Below are 21,724 nucleotides of genomic sequence, written 5' to 3'. Positions count from 1 at the left end.
ACTTATTGTGCTTTTTTACTGCTTAGAGAATTGATTGTTACCAATATAGACATATGGATATTTTTTAAAAAGGCACTTGCCATTAGTATGCTAAAGAAAACCTTAAATACATCTAGTATACCTAGTGATCTGCCTTGAGATATTCCAAAACATAAGAACTTTTCTGCTGCAGTTTTCCTTTTCATCAAAGTGATGTTTACCAGCTAGTCTATATAACATTGTTTGTAGTAACAGCAGTTACATTTGTTATTTTATTTTAGAGTTGTATGAAGAATCAAAAGTCCTACAATTTGATAATATACTTTTTCTTCCCCTTGTGAAAGTAAATTTTTCACTAGTGACTAATTGTTCTGCTTTTTGTTATCTTCAACCAATATTGCAGTACAGGAATATTTTTAAGAAAACTAAACATGTAGAAGTAGGAGGTATCTAGAAGGTATTTCTGGAAGGAATTTCTTTGATATATATATATATATATATATATACACACTCACCTAAAGGATTATTAGGAACACCTGTTCAATTTCTCATTAATGCAATTATCTAACCAACCAATCACATGGCAGTTGCTTCAATGCATTTAGGGGTGTGGTCCTGGTCAAGACAATCTCCTGAACTCCAAACTGAATGTCTGAATGGGAAAGAAAGGTGATTTAAGCAATTTTGAGCGTGGCATGGTTGTTGGTGCCAGACGGGCCGGTCTGAGTATTTCACAATCTGCTCAGTTACTGGGATTTTCACGCACAACCATTTCTAGGGTTTACAAAGAATGGTGTGAAAAGGGAAAAACATCCAGTATGCGGCAGTCCTGTGGGCGAAAATGCCTTGTTGATGCTAGAGGTCAGAGGAGAATGGGCCGACTGATTCAAGCTGATAGAAGAGCAACTTTGACTGAAATAACCAGTCGTTACAACCGAGGTATGCAGCAAAGCATTTGTGAAGCCACAACACGTACAACCTTGAGGCGGATGGGCTACAACAGCAGAAGACCCCACCGGGTACCACTCATCTCCACTACAAATAGGAAAAAGAGGCTACAATTTGCACAAGCTCACCAAAATTGGACAGTTGAAGACTGGAAAAATGTTGCCTGGTCTGATGAGTCTCGATTTCTGTTGAGACATTCAGATGGTAGAGTCAGAATTTGGCGTAAACAGAATGAGAACATGGATCCATCATGCCTTGTTACCACTGTGCAGGCTGGTGGTGGTGGTGTAATGGTGTGGGGGATGTTTTCTTGGCACACTTTAGGCCCCTTAGTGCCAATTGGGCATCGTTTAAATGCCACGGCCTACCTGAGCATTGTTTCTGACCATGTCCATCCCTTTATGACCACCATGTACCCATCCTCTGATGGCTACTTCCAGCAGGATAATGCACCATGTCACAAAGGTCGAATCATTTCAAATTGGTTTCTTGAACATGACAATGAGTTCACTGTACTAAACTGGCCCCCACAGTCAGCAGATCTCAACCCAAGAGAGCATCTTTGGGATGTGGTGGAACGGGTGCTTCGTGCCCTGGATGTGCATCCCACAAATCTCCATCAACTGCAAGATGCTATCCTATCAATATGGGCCAACATTTCTAAAGAATGCTTTCAGCACCTTGTTGAATCAATGCCACGTAGAATTAAGGCAGTTCTGAAGGCGAAAGGGGGTCAAACACAATATTAGTATGGTGTTCCTAATAATCCTTTAGGTGAGTGTATATATACACTTAAAATGTGTTTTTGCAGTTGGTTGTGATTTTCCAGGGCTCTAGGAATATTATTTGAAAGTGAGCTCTGGTCATATTTATATAGTATTTATTAATTATGTATTTTCTGTTACCACAAGCCTACATTTAGATAGGAGTGTATTTTACTGTCGCACATGCAGTATCTATTATTCACATATTATTGTATCCATCGATATTTGTTGTCCTGTGGAACATTTAGGATTATTCACACAACAAACACTTCTATAATGAGATGCATTGTACTCTAAAGGTATGGTGTATTCAACCATTGCTCCTGTGAAATAAATTAGAACATCCTGAAATATATAGCATCAAAGTGTAAATTTGATCTTGCTTTTGCAAAACTTAATGGGCTTTTAAAACAAGTATGCCTCACTGTCTAGCTAACTTGAAACTTAACCCGACTTTGGGAAGCTAGTTAAGCATTCTTGCTGCAACACGACTGTCATAAGTTTACTAGCAATTAGAACACTCCGAGTCCAAGTAATTAGCAATTGTCGTGCACTAGTGTCATAGGCTAAAATAAGAGAGTAGAGAGAGGTTGCTAAACGAAAAAATTAGACCGCCATGGAGTCTTGTCTTTCAATGCAAATTTTGTAAACCTGGAAGTGTGCCAAACCAACAGCAGATGCCTTGATTGCAGATTCTAACTTTGCTCCCTGGTAAAAGCATTTTTACAAGCTAAAATAATTTTTTAATAATAAAGCATACTATTATTAAAGATCTACACCACCTCTGTTTTTCAACAGTTCTCTTCATCATGTTGCTAAGAATTAGTTGTATGCTTTAAATATAAATATATATTTTTTCTATACTAACTTTTATTCATTATATTATATAGACAAATATTATTTTACTGGTAGTGCATTGTACCAGAGGTAATTTATTCTGTGAGGGGTTTTAATAATACAATGGAATCAAAAGCATTTTTATGGTCAGAACCCATACATCTTCCAGAAAGATAACACCACAAAACTGACCTCAGCACTATAGAAAACTCTGGGATCAACTGGAATGGCGAAATTACAAAAAGACCATATGGGAAGAGATTCATTGCCCTACATGTGTGCACATTATTCCCCTGGTCATCAACTGAAGGATGATCCTATATTAAATACATTTTAAGTGTTTGTATTTGTCCCAGTACTTTTGGTATTGTAGTGCAGTTTCTTAGGAAGCCAGTCATAAAGACAAATATTAATTTAGAGGTATTTTGTATTACCATTTTATTACATTTTCAAGTGACTGAATACACATCATTGCCTTATAGTCAGGTTACGCAGAAAGCACTAAAAAAGCCGTCCACGACTGTGTCACCACCAATGTCTTAACACAATAAAACAGAAAACAGTGCCACATTTTTCTCTGTCAACAACAAGGATTTATGTCCCCCCACTACTCTTACTTTCCTTGGCTGCAGTGCGACTGTTTTATATGGGTGGATTCTATTTTGTGAGCTGGTTCACTGACAATCTTCAAATTGTTTTAGCTGCAGGGAGTCAAGATTTGACTAAATGTGTTTGGCAACAGGGCTCGCAATTCTTCAGGACTGCCCTAAAGTCTTGTGGAATTAAAGATGAATTTCCTGTCTCCAGGACCCCAGGAAATATAGTATTTGAAATACTAAAAATGGGATATTGATACACAGACATTTCCATTTTTAAAGTGTGTGATTATGAATATTATTTTGGTTGTAGTTGTTGTTACTTTCCTCCAAAACTCATAGTCATGCCAAGAACACCAGAGTTGGCACAAAAATAAAAATAAATAATAGTCACAGATATTAAAACTGCAAGTTTACACTTATTAGCTCAATCTTCTTGTCTAACATATATGGTGATGAAACTTTTCTGCCCACATACACACAAAACACAGTTGGCAGATCTTTTTTGGTTGGCACTGCGTCATTGGAGAAATAGATCTGGTAGTCATTTCAAGAAAGGAAAGCATCTTTGTTTTTACCATTTTGTTACAGATCATTTCAGATAAGAACAGAAGTTCTTTCAGTTGGTTCTTCAAGTTACATTCTGTGAACAGTTGCTTTTTTCTTTCAGCTCAGATGCTTTTGCTTGACTTTCTTATAAGCAGTTCAATGGGTTTGTCACTCTAATGGCAAAAAGTCTGACTTCATATATCTTATCATAATCTATTAAGTAAATAAAGCCTAAGGAATTATGCTAATATTTTATGTATGTATATTATTTAGTCTATTTTAATGCAATCATGTTTCTGAATTCGAGTCACCTTTGAATTGTAATTGCCAAACATTAATAATACAACATGAGCAATTTAGATGAGGACTCATTAGTGTAATGAAATTATTTACATTTCTTGAAAAGGGTATAATTTGGCAATCATACTACTTTATTGTTGTTATTATTATTAATGTATTTGGATGATGCTTTTGAACAGGGCAATTCAAGGCAAAATGTATAGAATAATAACACACTTAATCAGCAAATACTGAAAATGTAGAACATGAGAAATAAGTATATAGTACACTAAGCAGTAAACTAGTAATCTGGTCTTCTGTACTTATCATTTTGGAGACACATTATTCTGGTGTTCATTATTTATAGATATAAATTATTCTTTGCAATCCATACATGTGGTATTAGTTTCACTTTGTACATGTTAAGGCTGCTAAACAAGGCTACATGAAATGTGCCCTTAGACAAAAATACTATGGTAATGTGTTCAGATATACAACACTATCAAACTATGTAACATCCATCTGTAGAAAACAATTTCACTCAGATTTGGATGTGATTTATGGCACTGTTTGGTATTCTGTAACGTATAGCAAATATATGTTGGGTTTATAGGAAGACAAGAGATAACACCCATGTCTGATTTACTTCTCATCTGATGATATGCCATTGTAGCCACAGCTTATATTATATATTGTGTATATATTCTCAAAATACACAATATTAATACCATGAATATCTAGTATTTTATTCTGAAATGTAACCTTAAACTTCCATGCTTTTGTTTACCTTTGTGGGGAATGCATATATAAAACATTTAATTCAGAAAGAGGCCAATGAGGAGAAATGTACCTAATTGACATAACTAGTGATTACATCCAAGCAGTGTTTAGTATTATTTAGTTTTCTAGATGTTCTGAAATAATTATAAGTAACCAGCAGCAGAGTTTATAAATACCAATTGCATTATTTTACTTTTCATTTGGAGTAGATGGTTCTGGAGTTGGATGCTTGAAATGCTTATTTGTTTTCTATATTTGCTTTATTATTTTTATGTTTTTCTTGTAGCTCTCTTCTCAACATTAACACACAATTACCATATTATACATTCTACTTGTGGAGGACTATATTATTAGCCATTTTCTGCATTGCTGTAATCATATATTTATCTCTTCATAAATTAATAGAACATTCAAATGCTTATAGGAAAAGAAACCCATACATTTAGATGGTCTACCTATAAAAGGTTTGAAAGTTATTGGTAAAGAAGTTTAGTGTTGGACTCGGGGATGTTTGTGGGTCTGCAGTTTTTAAATCTCAATTTGTTATGTTCTCCTGAAGTGGTAAAATCCTCCGTCTAATGTGGGTGGGTAGGAGGTGGCTGGGAATTCTGTTTATTGGAAGAAAGCAACTCATCAAGCAAATACCCAAACTGGCGCAATAGTTAAACTGTTGGACATTGTAGACTTGCACTATAACAAATAGCAGGTGGCATTGACAGCATGTGTTTTGGGCTGCATTGAAACCCAAATAAATAATCAGTCTGCCAGTATCTGAATGTCTGTTCAGCAATGCATGAAAATGCCATGGTAATTTAAAAGGTTAAAACCCTCAATGCAGATGTACAGAGATACAGTCACTAACAAATTATGAACATAATGCTGAAAGCTTCAATTTTTGAAGTTAACAGAACACCGATGCCTACCGAAGTAAAATGGTGTACACCAATTTCACTCATATTTTTTAGGGCGTCAATGCTTTTGTGGCCATATCCGCACACACTGCAAACTGCCGAAGTTCATTACACCTTAATCTCAGCAAAAATATAGTAAATCAACTGAGGGGCACAGTAACTGAACATCAGGCTCAATTAAAACCACTTTTTGCGATGAACAGCTGCCATGCATTTTCTCAATGCAGAAAGACAACCATTACTTATATGGCTTACTTTACACTATTTAATAAAGTTATCATATTGCAAAAGCAAAAGGTAATCAGATTTAGAAATTACTCTTGTTATTTGGGTTTGACTGGGACTGTAAAGGAGAGAAAAAAATGCTGATTGTGAAAAAATAATAATTAAAGGACATCTTAAATGGACAGTTTCCTTCTCACTAGCTTATGGGTGCTGTTCCACTACTGGGACATTTTGACAATAAATTAACAACAAGAAAAGGCTATGAAAATGTACTTTTGACCAACATAAACCCAAGGAAAAGGTAGTCTTGAATGTAGCCCTATAATACAATACAATGCATTATAACTGTTTACAATTTGCCTTGCATCTACAGAGTCTCTGACAACAAAACTCATCAGACACATAAACTTACATGTTTAATAACATATTTTTAACATTAAAAACTCAAACACAATAAATACAAATAGATCTATAGTTCAACATTTTAGTTTTCATTAAAAACCAGCTTGTTAACATTAAGTTCCACTGCTGACCAGAAGGTCTATATTCACTGTACAAAATATGGAAGAGTCGCTTCAAATTACAAAATACAAATACAATCACAGAGTAAATTATAAAATTCTGTAATTTTTTTATGTACACTTTATTTTTTTACTAATACCCAAGAAAAATTAACCAGTTCATTATTTCACCACAGTGCGACATGTCCCAGAAGTGAGAGAATGGAGGGAAGTTGTTTGACATCATCCTCAGTTTATTTACTTTTCAAGTCCTAATTCAAGGCTGTTTTGTGTTGTCTTGAAAGGAAATGATGTTTTGTAATTGCTAAGAGAATTCACTGGGGTAGGAGGCGAGGGGTAGCTGCTTGGGTTTCCTAACACAAGATCAGCTGTCTTATCTGGCAACGTCTTTCCCTTGTGGAATTGTTGCCGTCACTGTAATTGCTGTCAAATGTTTACCGTTATCTCAGAGTTACATAATTAATTCAATTAATGTTCAGGCACTCTGTTTTTTTCTCTCTCTCTCTCAAAAATCAAGGAGGAGACAGTGTTGAAGGTGTGTGAAATTCTAGCCCGGTGGCCGAGGAGAAGGAAGTGGGAAAACGTTGGAAGACGGAACCGGGTTGTTCGGGGACAATGTGGTGACGTGGGAGGGAAGGAAAGTAGCGAGAGACTCATCCCCCCTCTCCCTCCCTCCCTTGATCCCCTTTGCCTTGATAGATCAATCTATCCACCCTACCCCACCCCACCCTCCTCTCATGTTAAAAGATGTGCTGTGTAGACTTGTGAGGGGGCAACAGGAGCGTTGACAACAAACCCAAGTGAAGATGCGGCCATGGACAGGTTCCTGGCGCTGGATTATGCTCATCCTGCTGGCTTGGGGGACATTGCTGTTCTACATTGGCGGCCATTTGGTCAAGGACAACGACCACCCAGACCGCTCTAGCAGGGAACTGTCCAAAATCCTGGCTAAGCTCGAGCGCTTGAAACAGCAGAATGAGGATCTCCGCAGAATGGCTGAGTCTTTAAGGTAAATCCAAGTGCTTATTTTCTCCTTAGGGTCTGGCAATTGGGATTTGATTTGAGTTGAGTTGATTTGATTTGATTTCTTGTTGGGTTTTTTTCATTGTCCCAAAATTGCATTTAAATCAATTGGTACTTGCATGAGAAGGGAAAAGTAATTCAAAAGCTGTCTAACGCTGTATGCAGTCATTTCAACCACTTAAACAAAAGCAACAAACACAAACGACTCTGAAGCCTGGAATACAGATTGCAGATAAGAATATAAAAAGATGAGATAAGCCATTTGGATTATCTTGCTATTGTTGTTGCTGGTAGATTATTCAGATCTTGTTTGAGCGATCCCAATGGATTAGCTTCCACTAAGTTGTTAGATAGTCTGTTCCAAACATTCACTTCAGTTTGTCGAATATTCAGTCTTCTTACTGAAATGTTTTACCTCACGTTTGGACGTTGAATTTCACCTGTCCATTTCCCAATTTAGTCTAGTTTCTTTTGTAATTCCCTACAAAGCAAGCAAGTTTAATACCTGTTTCTATGTCACTGATAGACATAGAATTAGGAAGAGAATCAGACCTAGGATTGTTCCCTGTGGTACTCCAGCAGTTAATTCACCTCGCTTTCATGTTTCACTTATCAGTACTCTATATTTTCTGTTCATCAACCGAATCCAAAAGCATATGTTACCTTGAACTTTCAGTCTGAAGATTCATCTTTCATGTAGCATTCATGAAAAGCCTGAAGGAATCAAAATACATTATGTACTATGCTTTTAAACAGATATGCATAAAAGCGAATTTAACATGGTGTAATGAAAGGGCTCAGCCTATTTAATTCCTAGTATTTGAAAAATGACTGCTGGTGTATTTCATGTTGATATAGTGCTGGAATGATTGCAGTCTATCAAAAAGCTCTAGTCAAGTTACTTGACTTCAACTGCCTGTTATAATGTAATACTTATATTTGAAGGAGGAACCAAAGCATGGTGTTACAATTTGGATTTTGAAATGCATACATATACATCATTTTGTGAAAGAGTAAAATAATTCAGTGAGTGAAAATAACTGCTTTATAATCAGAATACTGTTGATGAACTTATATTCTCAAATATTTTCTATCCATCTTTGACAGAAGAACAGATACATAAAACAAGGTGCTACCCTTTTAAGATACCTACATTCAAAATCTCCTTTTGAAAAAGTTCCTTTTGAAAATAAAGTATTTTTGCCAAACAACCTGTTCAAATGCTTAAAAACTGCAATTCCAAAATATTGGAAGTGTTGCAAATACTGTATGATATCTCTGTCTATATAATCTGTGGCACTAAGCATAAATGCACAGATTTTATTCTTTAATGCTTTATCTGAATGCAGCTCTGTGTAGCCTACAAAATGCCTCTATAAAGCCTACATAATATGACATAACAGAATTAATAACACGTTATGACATGCGTCATAACAGGTGTATAATTATTCATAACACACTCCTAACATTTATCAGCATTATGACAATGTTATGACCACACCGAGCTGCATTCAACTAAAACGTTATGGATTATTTTGTTCCCTTTTGCAGCTGTTTTGCATAAATTACTACACTTGGTCCACTAAGGTTGGTCCACTCTGTAATGTCTTTGTAATGACTAGAAATATATTGTGCTCTTCAATGAAATTGTCAGATCCATTCGATAGGCTATTGTTTGTTTCAGTGAATTTCTGCACCCTTTGTATTTACTGTAACAACTGGGGACAACACTTAATTTATATGGAGGTGGCAAACATTACTTTTGGGGGAGATTTCACATGCCTGAATTATTAGTATTAATACATGAGAACATCTTATATGTTTAAGCTTTATTTCTGGGACAAAATGTGACATGGTCTAAAGCACATTTTCTCAAGGTACCATCACACCAAGGAAACCCTTTCCAGCAATATCCATTAGCTTTTGGACATAATCATTTCTAGGATCAAACTCTTAGATGGACAGCTCCAATGAAGAGCACTTTGTCTCAGTTTACCTTGCTATGTTGATGTAGATGGTTAAAGAATAATGAGATAGATAAGATTGCATGCAAGGCTCAAGTTTCTCCTCTAGTAGCTGAAAAACAAGTAGTTCCTATATGGCCTCTCAAGCTACTCTTTAACAACATTTCTGACATAGATTAAACATCCAGAATTTTACTTTTTAAGTGCTTTGCTTATATGTATTTTGACATTAGTAACTGTATGTAATTATTCTGGAATTTCCTCAATCTACAATTCTCAAAGAATGTATATAAACATTCTGCCTTGGGGTACATTTAAGCCAAAAGTAGAGGTTGGACATTCATTCAGATGTGGCATTTCCACCATACCTACTGTGATTGTGTAGGGTATACTGTATGATGGCTTGTACATATTTAACACAGACATAGGAGAATTTGTTATTGCAAAGGTGCAGTGCATTGGAATCAAAACAAACAAAAACTGTGCAGATTGACACATCAAGAGAACACATTCTTCTTCCTTTTTATCCTAATGTGGGCTTTCTGACAGTGTCTAATTTATCTTTGAGCAAGTTATCCCTTTGCAGCTTTACCATGGCTGGATATATGGACCCTGACCCATAACCATCTGGAATGTTGCATCACCCTGAAATATTGCTTTTCACTGAGCTTTTTTGTTTTGACAGCAGTTGAAGAGGGCGACAAATGACTTTACTCAGTCATTGGCTATATATAAACATTGAGCAGTGTCTGGTTCAGTTGTTCAGTTCAGTTATAAATGTTAAAACTAATAATATTTATGTTTGTCAATGTTGCTACTATTGAAAACCATTGTTATTTATGGTGTCAGTGTTCACTGGTGTTTAATGCTCACTGTTTATTTCAGAATCATTGTTGAACCCAGTCTGTTGGTCTTTACACAAAGCATTAGTAGACTCTCTGAAGCTGGAAACCATGGCACAGAAATGAAAAACTACCAAAAAACAATCTGTATCGTAAGCAATTCTTTAGTAAAATGGTTTCTCAGTGGATGTTCTGTTGTATAATGATACATAGCAGTTTATGACACTAGTTAACCAATTTATATAATGTAGATTCCCCCATGTAACTTGCCCTTGTCATTCATTCTGCTCTTAATAAGAAGCAGTAGCTGCTAGTCATCTTTTGACAGGAGAGGGACACACTTCATCAACATTTCCCAAAAGCCTTTTAAACACATTTATACTGTCAGACCTCCATGTTAAAGTGGGAGGAAACGGCCATCACAGGATTACTTGATTTCAAATGGGTTTTAAATGAATCTCCAGAATACATGTAAGAAAGTATGTACCTTCCCCTGTTTTTACAAGGTTCAGAAGCTACTGTGGATTAGTATGTTGGTCATACCTTAATCTGCAGCTGTTAGGAAGCCGTTAAACTGGGGAGTCATTCTATGCCTTGACCTGGTCCTATTAAATAGAGTAAGATTCATAGTCACACGGTGAGGACAATGAACTGCAACTTGCATAGAAGAACAAAGTTTTTTTTTTTTTGGTTTGTTTGTTTTCCACTCAGCATTGTCCATGAATAGAAAGATCTCAAGAATGTTTCATCAATGCTGTCTTTGCTAAAGATGTACTGCCTGGTGCATAATGGTGGCATCCTTCCATAATAACACCTAAAGAACCATTGTTAGAAGCATAATCGCACCATTCACGGCCTAAAAACTACTACCAGTCTGCTCACTCTCGTGACTGGTACTCTGTTGTGCTCATCCTTAGTGTCTAGCCAGTCATATTTCAATCAGTACAGATTAGAGTCCTACCCTGGTAAAAGATAATATAAATATGTAAAAATAAAAAATGGAGACCACATACAAATTGAAAACAGAACAAAAGAATTCTGGATTCACCATAACAATTAGCTGATGAAGCAATATACGTGTAACACTGTTTTTTTAAATACAAACCTCTGTATCATATATTAGAATAATTTATTTCTGGTTGTGTACCTTCAGTGAGATTTTTTAATACATTTCAGCAAACCATGTCTAATGTAAAGCTTTTCTGCCAGATCACAACCAATGCAAAATACACTGGATAATTTAAAAAAAGAAAATTACCCATAACTGAATTTTTCATAGCTTGTTATGGCATTTCCTTGTGTAAAATTAATTTAGAATGACAGTAGCTGACTTCACAGACCAAGCTTAACAGTAAAGGTGTTAAAAGTTCAACATAGAAATCAGTATTTTTTGAAAAATTCCATAGTTAAAGATGCAGTTTCCATAGTTTGCAGTGTCTAAAAATATGGTTATAGGTCCTCACATGTTTAATTCACATGTTGAATTAGCAACTTTTAACACTTAAATGTTTAACCCTAAAAAGTGCAGGATTTGTCCTCCCTACAGTAACTTGGGTAATAATTACATGCAGTGGTGCCTTAGAAAAAATGTCTTTATATATTAATTGTCATGTGAATTACATTCTTCATTGTCATGTTCATGGCCAATTTACATACTGAAACATGCTTCCTGTTCAGTGTTTTGTTTCCCCTAGACAATAGGCATGGTGGTCTGTTTCTGATTTGTTGACAGGGGGGGCTGTAACTAAATTAATATACTGTTAAATGGACATCATTATTTCTAATTATTATGTTATAATTTATGATTATCCAGCACTTGATGTGCTGATTACTTTAATAATCTTAAGATCAGTTTCAATGGAGTAGTTTGATTGAGGTTTCAAACAAAGAGTGAGGTTAGTTGGTTTTGAATTCATCCATGAAATTCACAGGGCCTTTCTGTTTTGAAAAGCACTGTAGTTTATGAGGTGACAATGTATTTTTCTATTGCTGTGAAGAATGTAAAGTTGTAATATGAACACCATTATTGATGCAAGGCAGTGTGTGACAGAAACCTTAAAGCTTTGCAAAACATACCATGATATTTTGAAATCCCTATCGGAATAAATGAGACAACGGGGAGGCTTGTATGCCTCTCTCAAAATAACTCCACCACACTTCAATTCAGTTAGATGTCTTCAACAATTGTGAACCCCCCAGTGTTTAGCCATTGCCATTTTTAATGCAGCAGCCACAACCTTGGTACAAAAAACAAAGAAATGAAGAAGGTCACTGGGAAGAGTATTGAATGACAAGCTGAGGAAAACTAATCGAACTTCAAACTCATCCAACTCTAGCTGTCCTCCACCAATTCATACTTCTTGGTCATAGTCGGCTAAACACATAACAGACCTGTGCTTTCTACACTCTTTTGCAAAATCTGGATTACAAGCACTTTTACCACCTTTCTTTTGTGTTGTTGTACTCAGTCTTTTTGATTTTGGTGGCTTGCTATACCAAATGTGGCTACTCTTGTGTGCAGTAGCAAGTGACAACGTATACAGTTATAGCCTTTCTCTTTTCCATGTCAACCCTGTATTATGACAAGGCACATCAAAGTCATTTAGGCATTTGGCTTTTCATGCCAATACAGTGGATAACTTGGACACAACAATCAACAGCTGCTCTGAAGAGTGTGAAGTTCATATAAAAAAGACACAGATAGCTTTAACCTGAGTGAGTTCATTTTCATGCTTTTATCTGAGAAATTATACATAATAATAAAAGGATTTGTAACAGTAGTTTCTTTAATAAAAGAAGCAAACAAAGTGCACTTCAAGCAAGGAGAAAAAACTAGGCGCATTTAAAGGACAGAAACGTTCTGCAATTTTCCATTAGTCCATTAGAAAACTTAATGGATCATTCCCACCTTTCATTTAGGAGGTGAGTTGAAAGGTTCTTGTTCACATTTTAGAGAACTTCGGTTTAAAAATGCATACGACAACCAGTCAAAGAAAACGTCTAGATTTTATTAACCCTTTGGCTTTCTCTTTGACGGGACAGTTAAGACACTATTTTCTCAATTATAATACTAAACATGTAACTAGTATGATAAATTAAACTAGAAAAACAAATGGGAAACCGCAGGCATGCGAGAAACAAAAAATGATCTTATTGTTAGCAGTTCCAGCTGCAATAAATCTTCTGATTCATAAAATGGGAATTCATGGCTCGCAGTTTGCAAAATAATAGATGGATTTGGGTGATGCATGCTTTGTCTAATACCCTCCTGAAAAATCACAGTAGCTACATTTTGGTGATTTCAAATTGGTTGAAGGTGGGGAAATAATTCTAGATAATAAGTAAGGGAGAAAAACAAACACTGTTCTTGCATTTTTGTTTCAGGAAATGAGTCACACCGAGACCAAATCCAAACTGACTCAGCTGCCGTGAAATTCCAATTCCAATACCTGATGGTGGCATTTTTACATTGTACTCTTTCTCATACCAAATGCAAACCCACCATCCATAACAGAAAGAAATATCATAATCTGTCCATAATTATGCAGAAGTTGCCTTTCCCTCTATCAGATTTAATATTTATTCACACAGAATTTTTCATTGACTTCAGTCTTACATTTGGGTAACATTTTTAGATCAGTTAACTACTAAAATCTTAGGCAGTCCAAGAGGAGTTCTTTTGAAATCTCCTTGGTGCTCATGGTTCAGTCTTTGCTTTGAAAAGCACCACCCAGCAGGGGGAATCTACAGGAATTGCCGAATTTATCCCGACATCATGTGAATCACTGCAGTTGAACACATGTGGAGTCTGCTTGACGTGGTGTGTGATTCTGTGATTGAGTGATTTACAACTGCACTTTAGGATTGTTATTAATAAGGGGGTGGAAACTTATTCAACCAAGCTATTTAAGTTTTTATTTTTAATTAATTTTCTTAAAGCTTCTACAATATTTCTTTCACTTGGAAGTTAAATTAAAAATTATGATTTTAATTTCAGTCTATGAGGCAACAAAAGATGAAACTGACAATTCTTACTATTCTTACTTTCTATACTATTCTTACTACTTAGTAAGATACTATTAACCTACAACTAATAACTAATATGTAAATTAATAGCATTTGATTTTTATAACACCTTTCATGATGGAAATGTACTGTACAAGGGTATGTTACATTACACTGAGTACTTATGCAGTCAATGTATAATTAAACAATTATTATTTAAAACATCAGGTGTAAAACATAAATACTAGATTTAAAATGAGCTTCCTCGTAGCTTCCCCACACAGAGCAATCATCATCATGCAAGCATGTCAACATGTAACCAGAAGTTATTGAAGTTACCCTGTTCTCACTATGCAATTAGTTACCTCTGAGCGTATATGTGTATTCTACTATCTATCTCTTTGGGATGTACTGTAAAACCACATTACTGTTCTTTGAGTAAGTCACATATAAGACACTTACTAGATACAGATGCAGGTTTTTATATGGAAGGGGTCAGTTTCCATTAAGCCTCTTCAAATCCTATTTTATTTGTTTCCCAGGAAAGGTCTACTTTAATATTGCTGAGGCTATTGTTTTTTCATGAAATTGGAGAAGAGGCTCATCTTTCCTTTTCCAATCACCTCTCAACAAGTGCTTTCTAATGGTTATCTGTCAGCCTTTTTTTCAAGTAATTGCTCTAGTCATTCCACCAACTATGGGCAGTTTGTACAATTTAGGACTCATGTCTGTACAATCTTCAGATCTCAACTTTGTTTAGAAATTGTATTTGCCAAATGTAAAATAGCCATTTTCTAAAACTACATTGGTCATGTTCAAAACCTCTGCCTGCAAGTCATTTTTCACTTGCTTTGTTACGTAGTAACATGTGTTAGGTTTCATGGACTATGTATAGATTTCAATGCAGGAGAGTAATGTATTTATTAATAATAAAAATCAATCAAATGAAAAGTTAACACAGGCTGTTTATGAAGTCTTCCAGTCACATTTTGTAACACTACATCTATAGCCATGCATTCAATTGCCTTGAAATTCAGGTGGGATTATCAGTTTGTGAAAGGTAGTGGGGGGAGTTGGGGTTATGTATTTCTGACTGTCAGTGCAAGGTTACAATGAAATTGTCATCCAAAGTGACTGCAAGACTTTGTAACTATCCTGTATACCTCTGGGAATATAACACTAAAAAAACAATGAACTGCAAACACTTTGAAGTTGAGGATGTTTGAAGTGGCTCTTTAGTCAAGCAATAATGACGTCTGGGCACACAAGACACTTGGCGATATGTCTGACATTTAATTTTCCCAGATGGGGCATTAAAGGTGCTATGGCCATCATTACTAATAAAAACAGTTTTAACTTTTTCAATCATAGATATCCAACCTCTTGTGAATTGTCCTGTCCTGCCGTGGCCCTAATGTATAGTAACTAGTCAGAAGCTGAGTCGTACTTCTCTGACAAGTTTATAATTTCCAGTAAGAATCGTTCGGAGCTCTATGTTGGCACTTCTCCCAGGCAACTTGAAACGCCTTTCTGAGCAAATCTGTTATTGATGTTTAAACCAAATGACAATAGCACAGTCTGGGCCCCGCTCTCTCTGCCAGCACTTACGATGATGAACGAGTGGATCGATTTTGTGGATGAATGACAAAATGATAGATGACCAGAATACATACCACGAGAAGCCTTAACCGACAATAATGAATGATCAACTCAGTGAAAGAATGGCAATGATGCCTAATCAATATGGAACTTGGAGGGAGAATGACAGGGGCGAGGAGGAAGTCTGAGATGCAGCATGTGCAGAGCAAGGATTTAGATGAAGGTGAAAGGCAGAGAGGCTCTGAAATTTAAAGGGCACAGATTCTGATTAGCTACAATCTTTGTGTGCCGAATGCTACCACAGGTGAACATACCCAAGTCTGACATAATTGCAGAGGTGGTGAAATGGCTGGCTCAGCTGCCAGTTCCAATTAGTTCCTTAAGTTGGCTCAGAAAATAAAGCACACCTCCTTTTGTCAGTTTGTCTCACCTTATTAACACGCCAGTGACTTTGTGACATAGCCTGCATACGTTCTATTCTGACAGTTTGACTCAAAAAATATAAAAAAAATTTATCTTACTGATTCACAGAAACTGAGGGTAAAATAAATACTAGCAATAATTCCTATTATACAAGCAAACATTGTTATACTTGTTGGCTAAAATAAAGGCGCTATCATTCCTTCTGCTTTGATGATTGTGTTAATCCATTATGACAGAGTCTAAACCAAAATCTGAACCTGAAAACTTTACAGAATACGCACGATGAATGAAATTAATGAAAAGTAAATAACCATAAACAGAATCGAACCCAGCTTAAGATGTGTATCATCAGGTCTGATCTTAATCTTCCATGTATTTCTAATAATAATAATGTTCCTGTATGTGTACTCAGTGGCATCATCCAAGATATTGCTTTCTATTTCATGTTAATGCGATTTTGAAACAGGCCTCCAGAATTATTGCTCCCATTATTGTATGATTTGCCTCAGCTTACTAGTTACGAGTATTCAGATGTTTGTTGCTAGTGTTGCCACCTACTTCACTATTCATGAAACGGTTGTTGTACTGTGGAAGATAGGTCGATTTGTACACAAGCAGATAGATGACATCATGCATTATTGTAATGTTGATTTTCTTGAAGAAACGGTGTTGATTTGTAAAGCACATTGAAAAGAATTGACACTGTACCATGATAACCTCTTGCTTATTTGAATCTCTGGAACACTTAGTTATCTTTCTGTGACATTCTGTTTATTTGAAGGTATCTGTAATTCATTTTGCATGTAGGTGCTTGGTAAAGGCCTGTCTCTGTTTAGAAAAGTACACTATCCAAGCAGTTTGTAGCAGGCATACATATTAAAAATAGAGAAATAGTGTGTGGGAGGTTGTCTTCCCTAACATAGAAGCCCCTGATTGTATGATGAGAAGCCAAGTCTCTGGTATAATTTAATTAGCTTTCATCATTAGTGTGCTTAGTGTACACAATGTAGAGAAAAATATACTGATACATAATTAGGGCTTCTATTTTCTGTGTTTAACCCTGACTTTCTCATTCTCTATTAAACATTCAGTTGATACCTATTTAAGACATTTGTATATCTGTGTTCCAGCTGACAAATGTGTTAATGAAGAAATTGGTTTAATTCATGGGTTTTAGCTCGGTAAAAGCTAAATTATCTTGTGAAATCGTCCAGGCTGTAGTTTCTCATCTTCAGACAAGACGCAGCAGCTCCATTCAAACGAGAGAGCAATTTCCTTAACAATTGAATAATCCTCATTAATGTGAACACAATATTGTAGCAATAGTAACACAGTAATCGCTATATGGTGCAATCAGCACGAAACTTTTCATATCCTAACATAATAATGTGGGAAGCAGCTTGTGTTCTGCTTGTAAAATAAAAAAGTAACGCTTGGCTGAGATAATGTAGGCCTAATTCTTACATTGCTAAAACCAGTCAGTGAAACCATTAGCACCATTAACTCACTTCTGAGTTGTAAGTGAGATGTTAAAATGATGTCTAGAGCAAGTAAACACTGTGATATATCAGCTGTGTTAAAACAATTGTCAGGATACTATAAAGAAAACAACTTAACAGCTATAACAACTGGTGGGAAAGTAAAGTGTTTTAAAGAGATATCAGAAGGATTCTTCAAGGTGAAATGAGAAGTTGAAGGAAAACAAACAACACCTAGAAGTCCTATTCATAATGAATTTAAAAATGGTATGGTTAGCTGTGGCAGAAGCATACATTGATACATTGAGCCCTATGGTCCAGACAGAGCCACTACTAAACTATGTCAGAGACTGATGTGGCGGCTCACGATTTGCCAACCCAAGCACTTCTAGGGTTAGGTGGGCTTGAGTCAACACCCTCTCAGTTTCCTGTAGTTCACCATAGTTAAGAAGGCAGTGACTTATGAGCTTACCAATACTAATAATGCTGAATTACACACAAAATCCTAACTGTGATGTACCCTATAGGAGATAATCATCCCTCCCTTTGCCTGGCCCGATGCTGTAGCCTTTGAAAATTATCCCAAGACCTTCAGCTACATGTGCTTCTTCTCAGTGCACCATGCAGCCTCTCCCACTGCTCAGCTGGAAATAAAATAGACTCCATCAATTATACAGTACCTCAGCCTCAGCAAAGATATAATAGCTTTCCTTCAGAACAGGTTAGAAGACTATTGAAAAGGGAGGCTCACAAGCAGAGCTTTCAGTAAATGCTGCCGGCAAGTTTCAAAATAGCACAGCGTCTGTGTTAGATCAGCACAACATTCAGAACATCTTGGCTGTATGTGAGAAACCACTACCACTGGTTCTGGTAACTTCTGTGCTATTCCTGTGTAATTATGTACAAAAGGCAAGCTTATCTGGACACCTCATACGCTGCTATGAGTGATAGATTCTTAGTTGTCTTTTTCACAAACACTAATATGTAGTTGTCAAAACACTATTAAAACATTATGGTTTTGTAGGAGTTTGATTTCACTCTGTTTTCAGGAAGAGAATTCCCAATGCAGTAGGCACAGGAGCTATGCTTTACAAAATCATCAATGTAGAGTCAAATTTCAAGCAAGTAAGATGTTTGTATAATGGTAATAAAATAATATGGAGAAACAGGTGACGGAAATACAGTATGCAGGATCCCCAGACTCAGCAAAAGCAAAAATAGTTTGAGACCTTGAAAGCCAACAAAGAAAATTCTATATATGTGAGTAATTAGGAAAAATCAATGAATATGCATTAAATACTGATTAATTTGAAAAGCTAACAGATTATATTGGCTACTGAATAATCAACAATATAGCTAATGAGTAGATAGCTAATGAAACCCTCTGGTACGTTTCCACTGCAACAGTTGTGTAACTTTGTGGACAACTCTCAGAAACAACAGGAAGGTTCTTTACCAATATAGCCATGTTTACCTCATCCCCTGAAAGTGTCAAGGCAAGGGAAATCAGGTGTTTTGAGAACTGAGTGTATCTGTCTGCTACAGACTTCTCAAGCCAGGGTAGGTAGATACACACAGGCCCTGAATGAGACAAAATGAATTAATTTGGATAAGTTCAATATAGTTGCTGATCAATACTAGAAATCCTTACAATACATAGAACCGCTGTATAACCTAATACAATTGTAAAAAGTAAACCTTAAGCTGAAACAAAGGTTTCAAAGAAATGAGTAATCTAACAAGTTTTTGTTTTTTTCTTTCTGTGCCAGCTGAGATAAAAAGATAAGCTGCAGCTGATCAAGAGAGACAACAAAACCACAATATACCACAGTTTTTGATGAAAAAAAAATCAATTGTTTATTAGTCTTTACACTTTTTACTTTTTGAACACTGCAAATAGCTTGCACTGGCTTAACATTTTTATTTTATTTTAGAACAGTATATTATTTTAGCATTTTATGCAGCTGCTTAAAACAATGCCATACAATCAAGTAAAATAAATTAATAATGTAGTTATGTTTAATTGATAAACATACTTTGTACAGTGTTATACATTAATTCATACTTCACATCATATACCACTTTTTTCCCCTAGAATTAGCTTTTGCAAGTGTTAGTTTCCTTATATTAATACATTATTAGACTTTAAAAAGACTATTAAATGCATAGGCTGCTTTCACACTAGATAGTTCAACCCCCAAGGTTGAAAATCCAGGGCTTTCACGTTGCAGCTCTGAACCTTGGGTGAACTCACTCCTGTTAGAGACCAGGGTTGAGAGTTCAAACCCAGCACGAAGCGCTCACCTTGGGTTGAAACATACATGTGAATCATAACCCATGAATTCTGCTGCAAAGCAAATGTGAACGTAAGCAGGGCTGAACTAAAAGGTAATTCACCCCAGGGCCGCCCCGGGTCCACTCAACCTGGGATTAGATGGTGTAGTGTGAAAACAGCTAAAGCAATAAAAACATGGCAATCTGTCTATTATGCGTTAAATCCTTTTGCTTTGTATTAGTGTCCTTGTGCCCGTAGATTTTTTCTTTTCACTCTCTTCTCTCAGTCCTAAAGGACAGGCAGAGCTGGCATTCCCTAAGTTATATAGCAACCTTCAGACACAGCCCATATTCTTCCAGGAAACTCTGCAGTTCTGTATTAGCCTTGCAGTAAAGAGTGGCAGCAGATGGCACACCCCTGGCACTGAGCGTCCACAGGGTTCTCTCCTTGATGTCTGAGGCAAGCGCAACTGACAGGATTTCCTAGCATACAATACAACAATGCAGCGTGTCTTTTCATGTGTCAGACATTTATTCTTTAGCCATATTGCACCTGAAACACACTTATTTTTCAACTCAAATCGTTTGCATTTGTGTGTGTGTGTGTGTATGTGTGTGTGTGCGTGTGCATGTGTGTGCTCCGTATGTGCGTTTTCACAGTTAAAAGGCTTAACAACATAATAACATAAGAAAGTTTAGAACGAGAGGAGGCCATTCGACCCATTGTGCTTGTTTGGTGTCCATTAATAACTTAAGAAATCCAAGGATACTATCCAGTCTATTTTTAATTGTTCCCAAATTTTCAGCTTCAGACGACATCGCTGGGGAGTCTCTTCCAGATTGTGATGCCTCGCTGTGTGAAGAAGCCCAATTTCCATTTGTGTCCCCGGGTGCGTGTGTCACTGCTGATCTGGAAAAGCTCCTCTGGTTTGATGTGGTCAATGCCTTTCATGATTTTGAAGACTTGAATCAAGTCCCCACGTAGTCTCCTCTGTTCCAGGGTGAAAAGGTTCAGTTACCTCAGTCTCTCAGTAGGACATTCCCTTCAGATCTGGAATAAATCTGGTTGCTCTCCTCTGAACTGCCTCTAGAGCAGCGATATCTTTCTTGAAGTGTGGAGCCCAGAACTGTACACAGTATCCAGATGAGGTCTAACTAGTGCATTGTACAGTCTGAACATTACTGCCCTTGTCACGTAGACTCCTAGGTCTTTCTCATACGTTACTTCATCTAGTTCTATTCCTCCCATAGTGTAATTATAGTGGACATTTTTGTTACCTGCGTGTAATACCTTGCATTTGTCCACATTGAATTTCATCTACCAGGTGTCGGCCCACAACTGAATATTATCTAAGTCCCTTTGAATAGCCTGTGCTGCCGAGATTGTATCTGCTGAGCCACCTATTTTAGTATAATCTGCAAATTTGGCAAGTTTGCTAACCATCCCAGAGTCCAGATCATTAATATAGATTAGAAAAAGCAAAGGCCCTAGTACTGATCCATGTGGAACTCCACTAACAACCTCACTCCAGTTAGAAGCAACTCCTCTAATCGTCACCCTCTGTTTCTTATACATCAACCAGTTCATAATCCATCTACTTACATTACTCTAAATGCCTACAGCTTCCAATTTGAGGATCAGTCTTAGGTGTGGAACCTTATCAAAAGCTTTTTGAAAATCTAAGTATTTCATATCATATGCTTTCACGTGATCTACAGCTGCAGTT

At 36.4% G+C, this 21,724-nt stretch overlaps 1 protein-coding gene across 6 annotated transcripts in view; it reads left to right on the top strand.

Annotated features, from left to right (window-relative positions):
- Window positions 1–21,724, top strand: part of fut8a (fucosyltransferase 8a (alpha (1,6) fucosyltransferase)) — a 252,183-nt gene that overhangs the window by 161,967 nt on the left and 68,492 nt on the right. For all 6 annotated transcript variants that reach the window (XM_066694455.1, XM_066694458.1, XM_066694453.1 and 3 more), the window contains one exon: window positions 6,907–7,398. In XM_066694455.1, coding sequence (XP_066550552.1) covers window positions 7,196–7,398 — 203 coding nt within the window. In that variant the 5' untranslated portion in view covers window positions 6,907–7,195. The remainder of the gene's footprint in view (window positions 1–6,906; window positions 7,399–21,724) is intronic.

Source organism: Amia ocellicauda, chromosome 21 (assembly GCF_036373705.1).
Source record: "Amia ocellicauda isolate fAmiCal2 chromosome 21, fAmiCal2.hap1, whole genome shotgun sequence".
NCBI lineage: Eukaryota > Metazoa > Chordata > Actinopteri > Amiiformes > Amiidae > Amia > Amia ocellicauda.
Note: the sequence above shows the minus strand (reverse complement) of the source record. Positions and strands in the feature narration are given on the sequence as shown.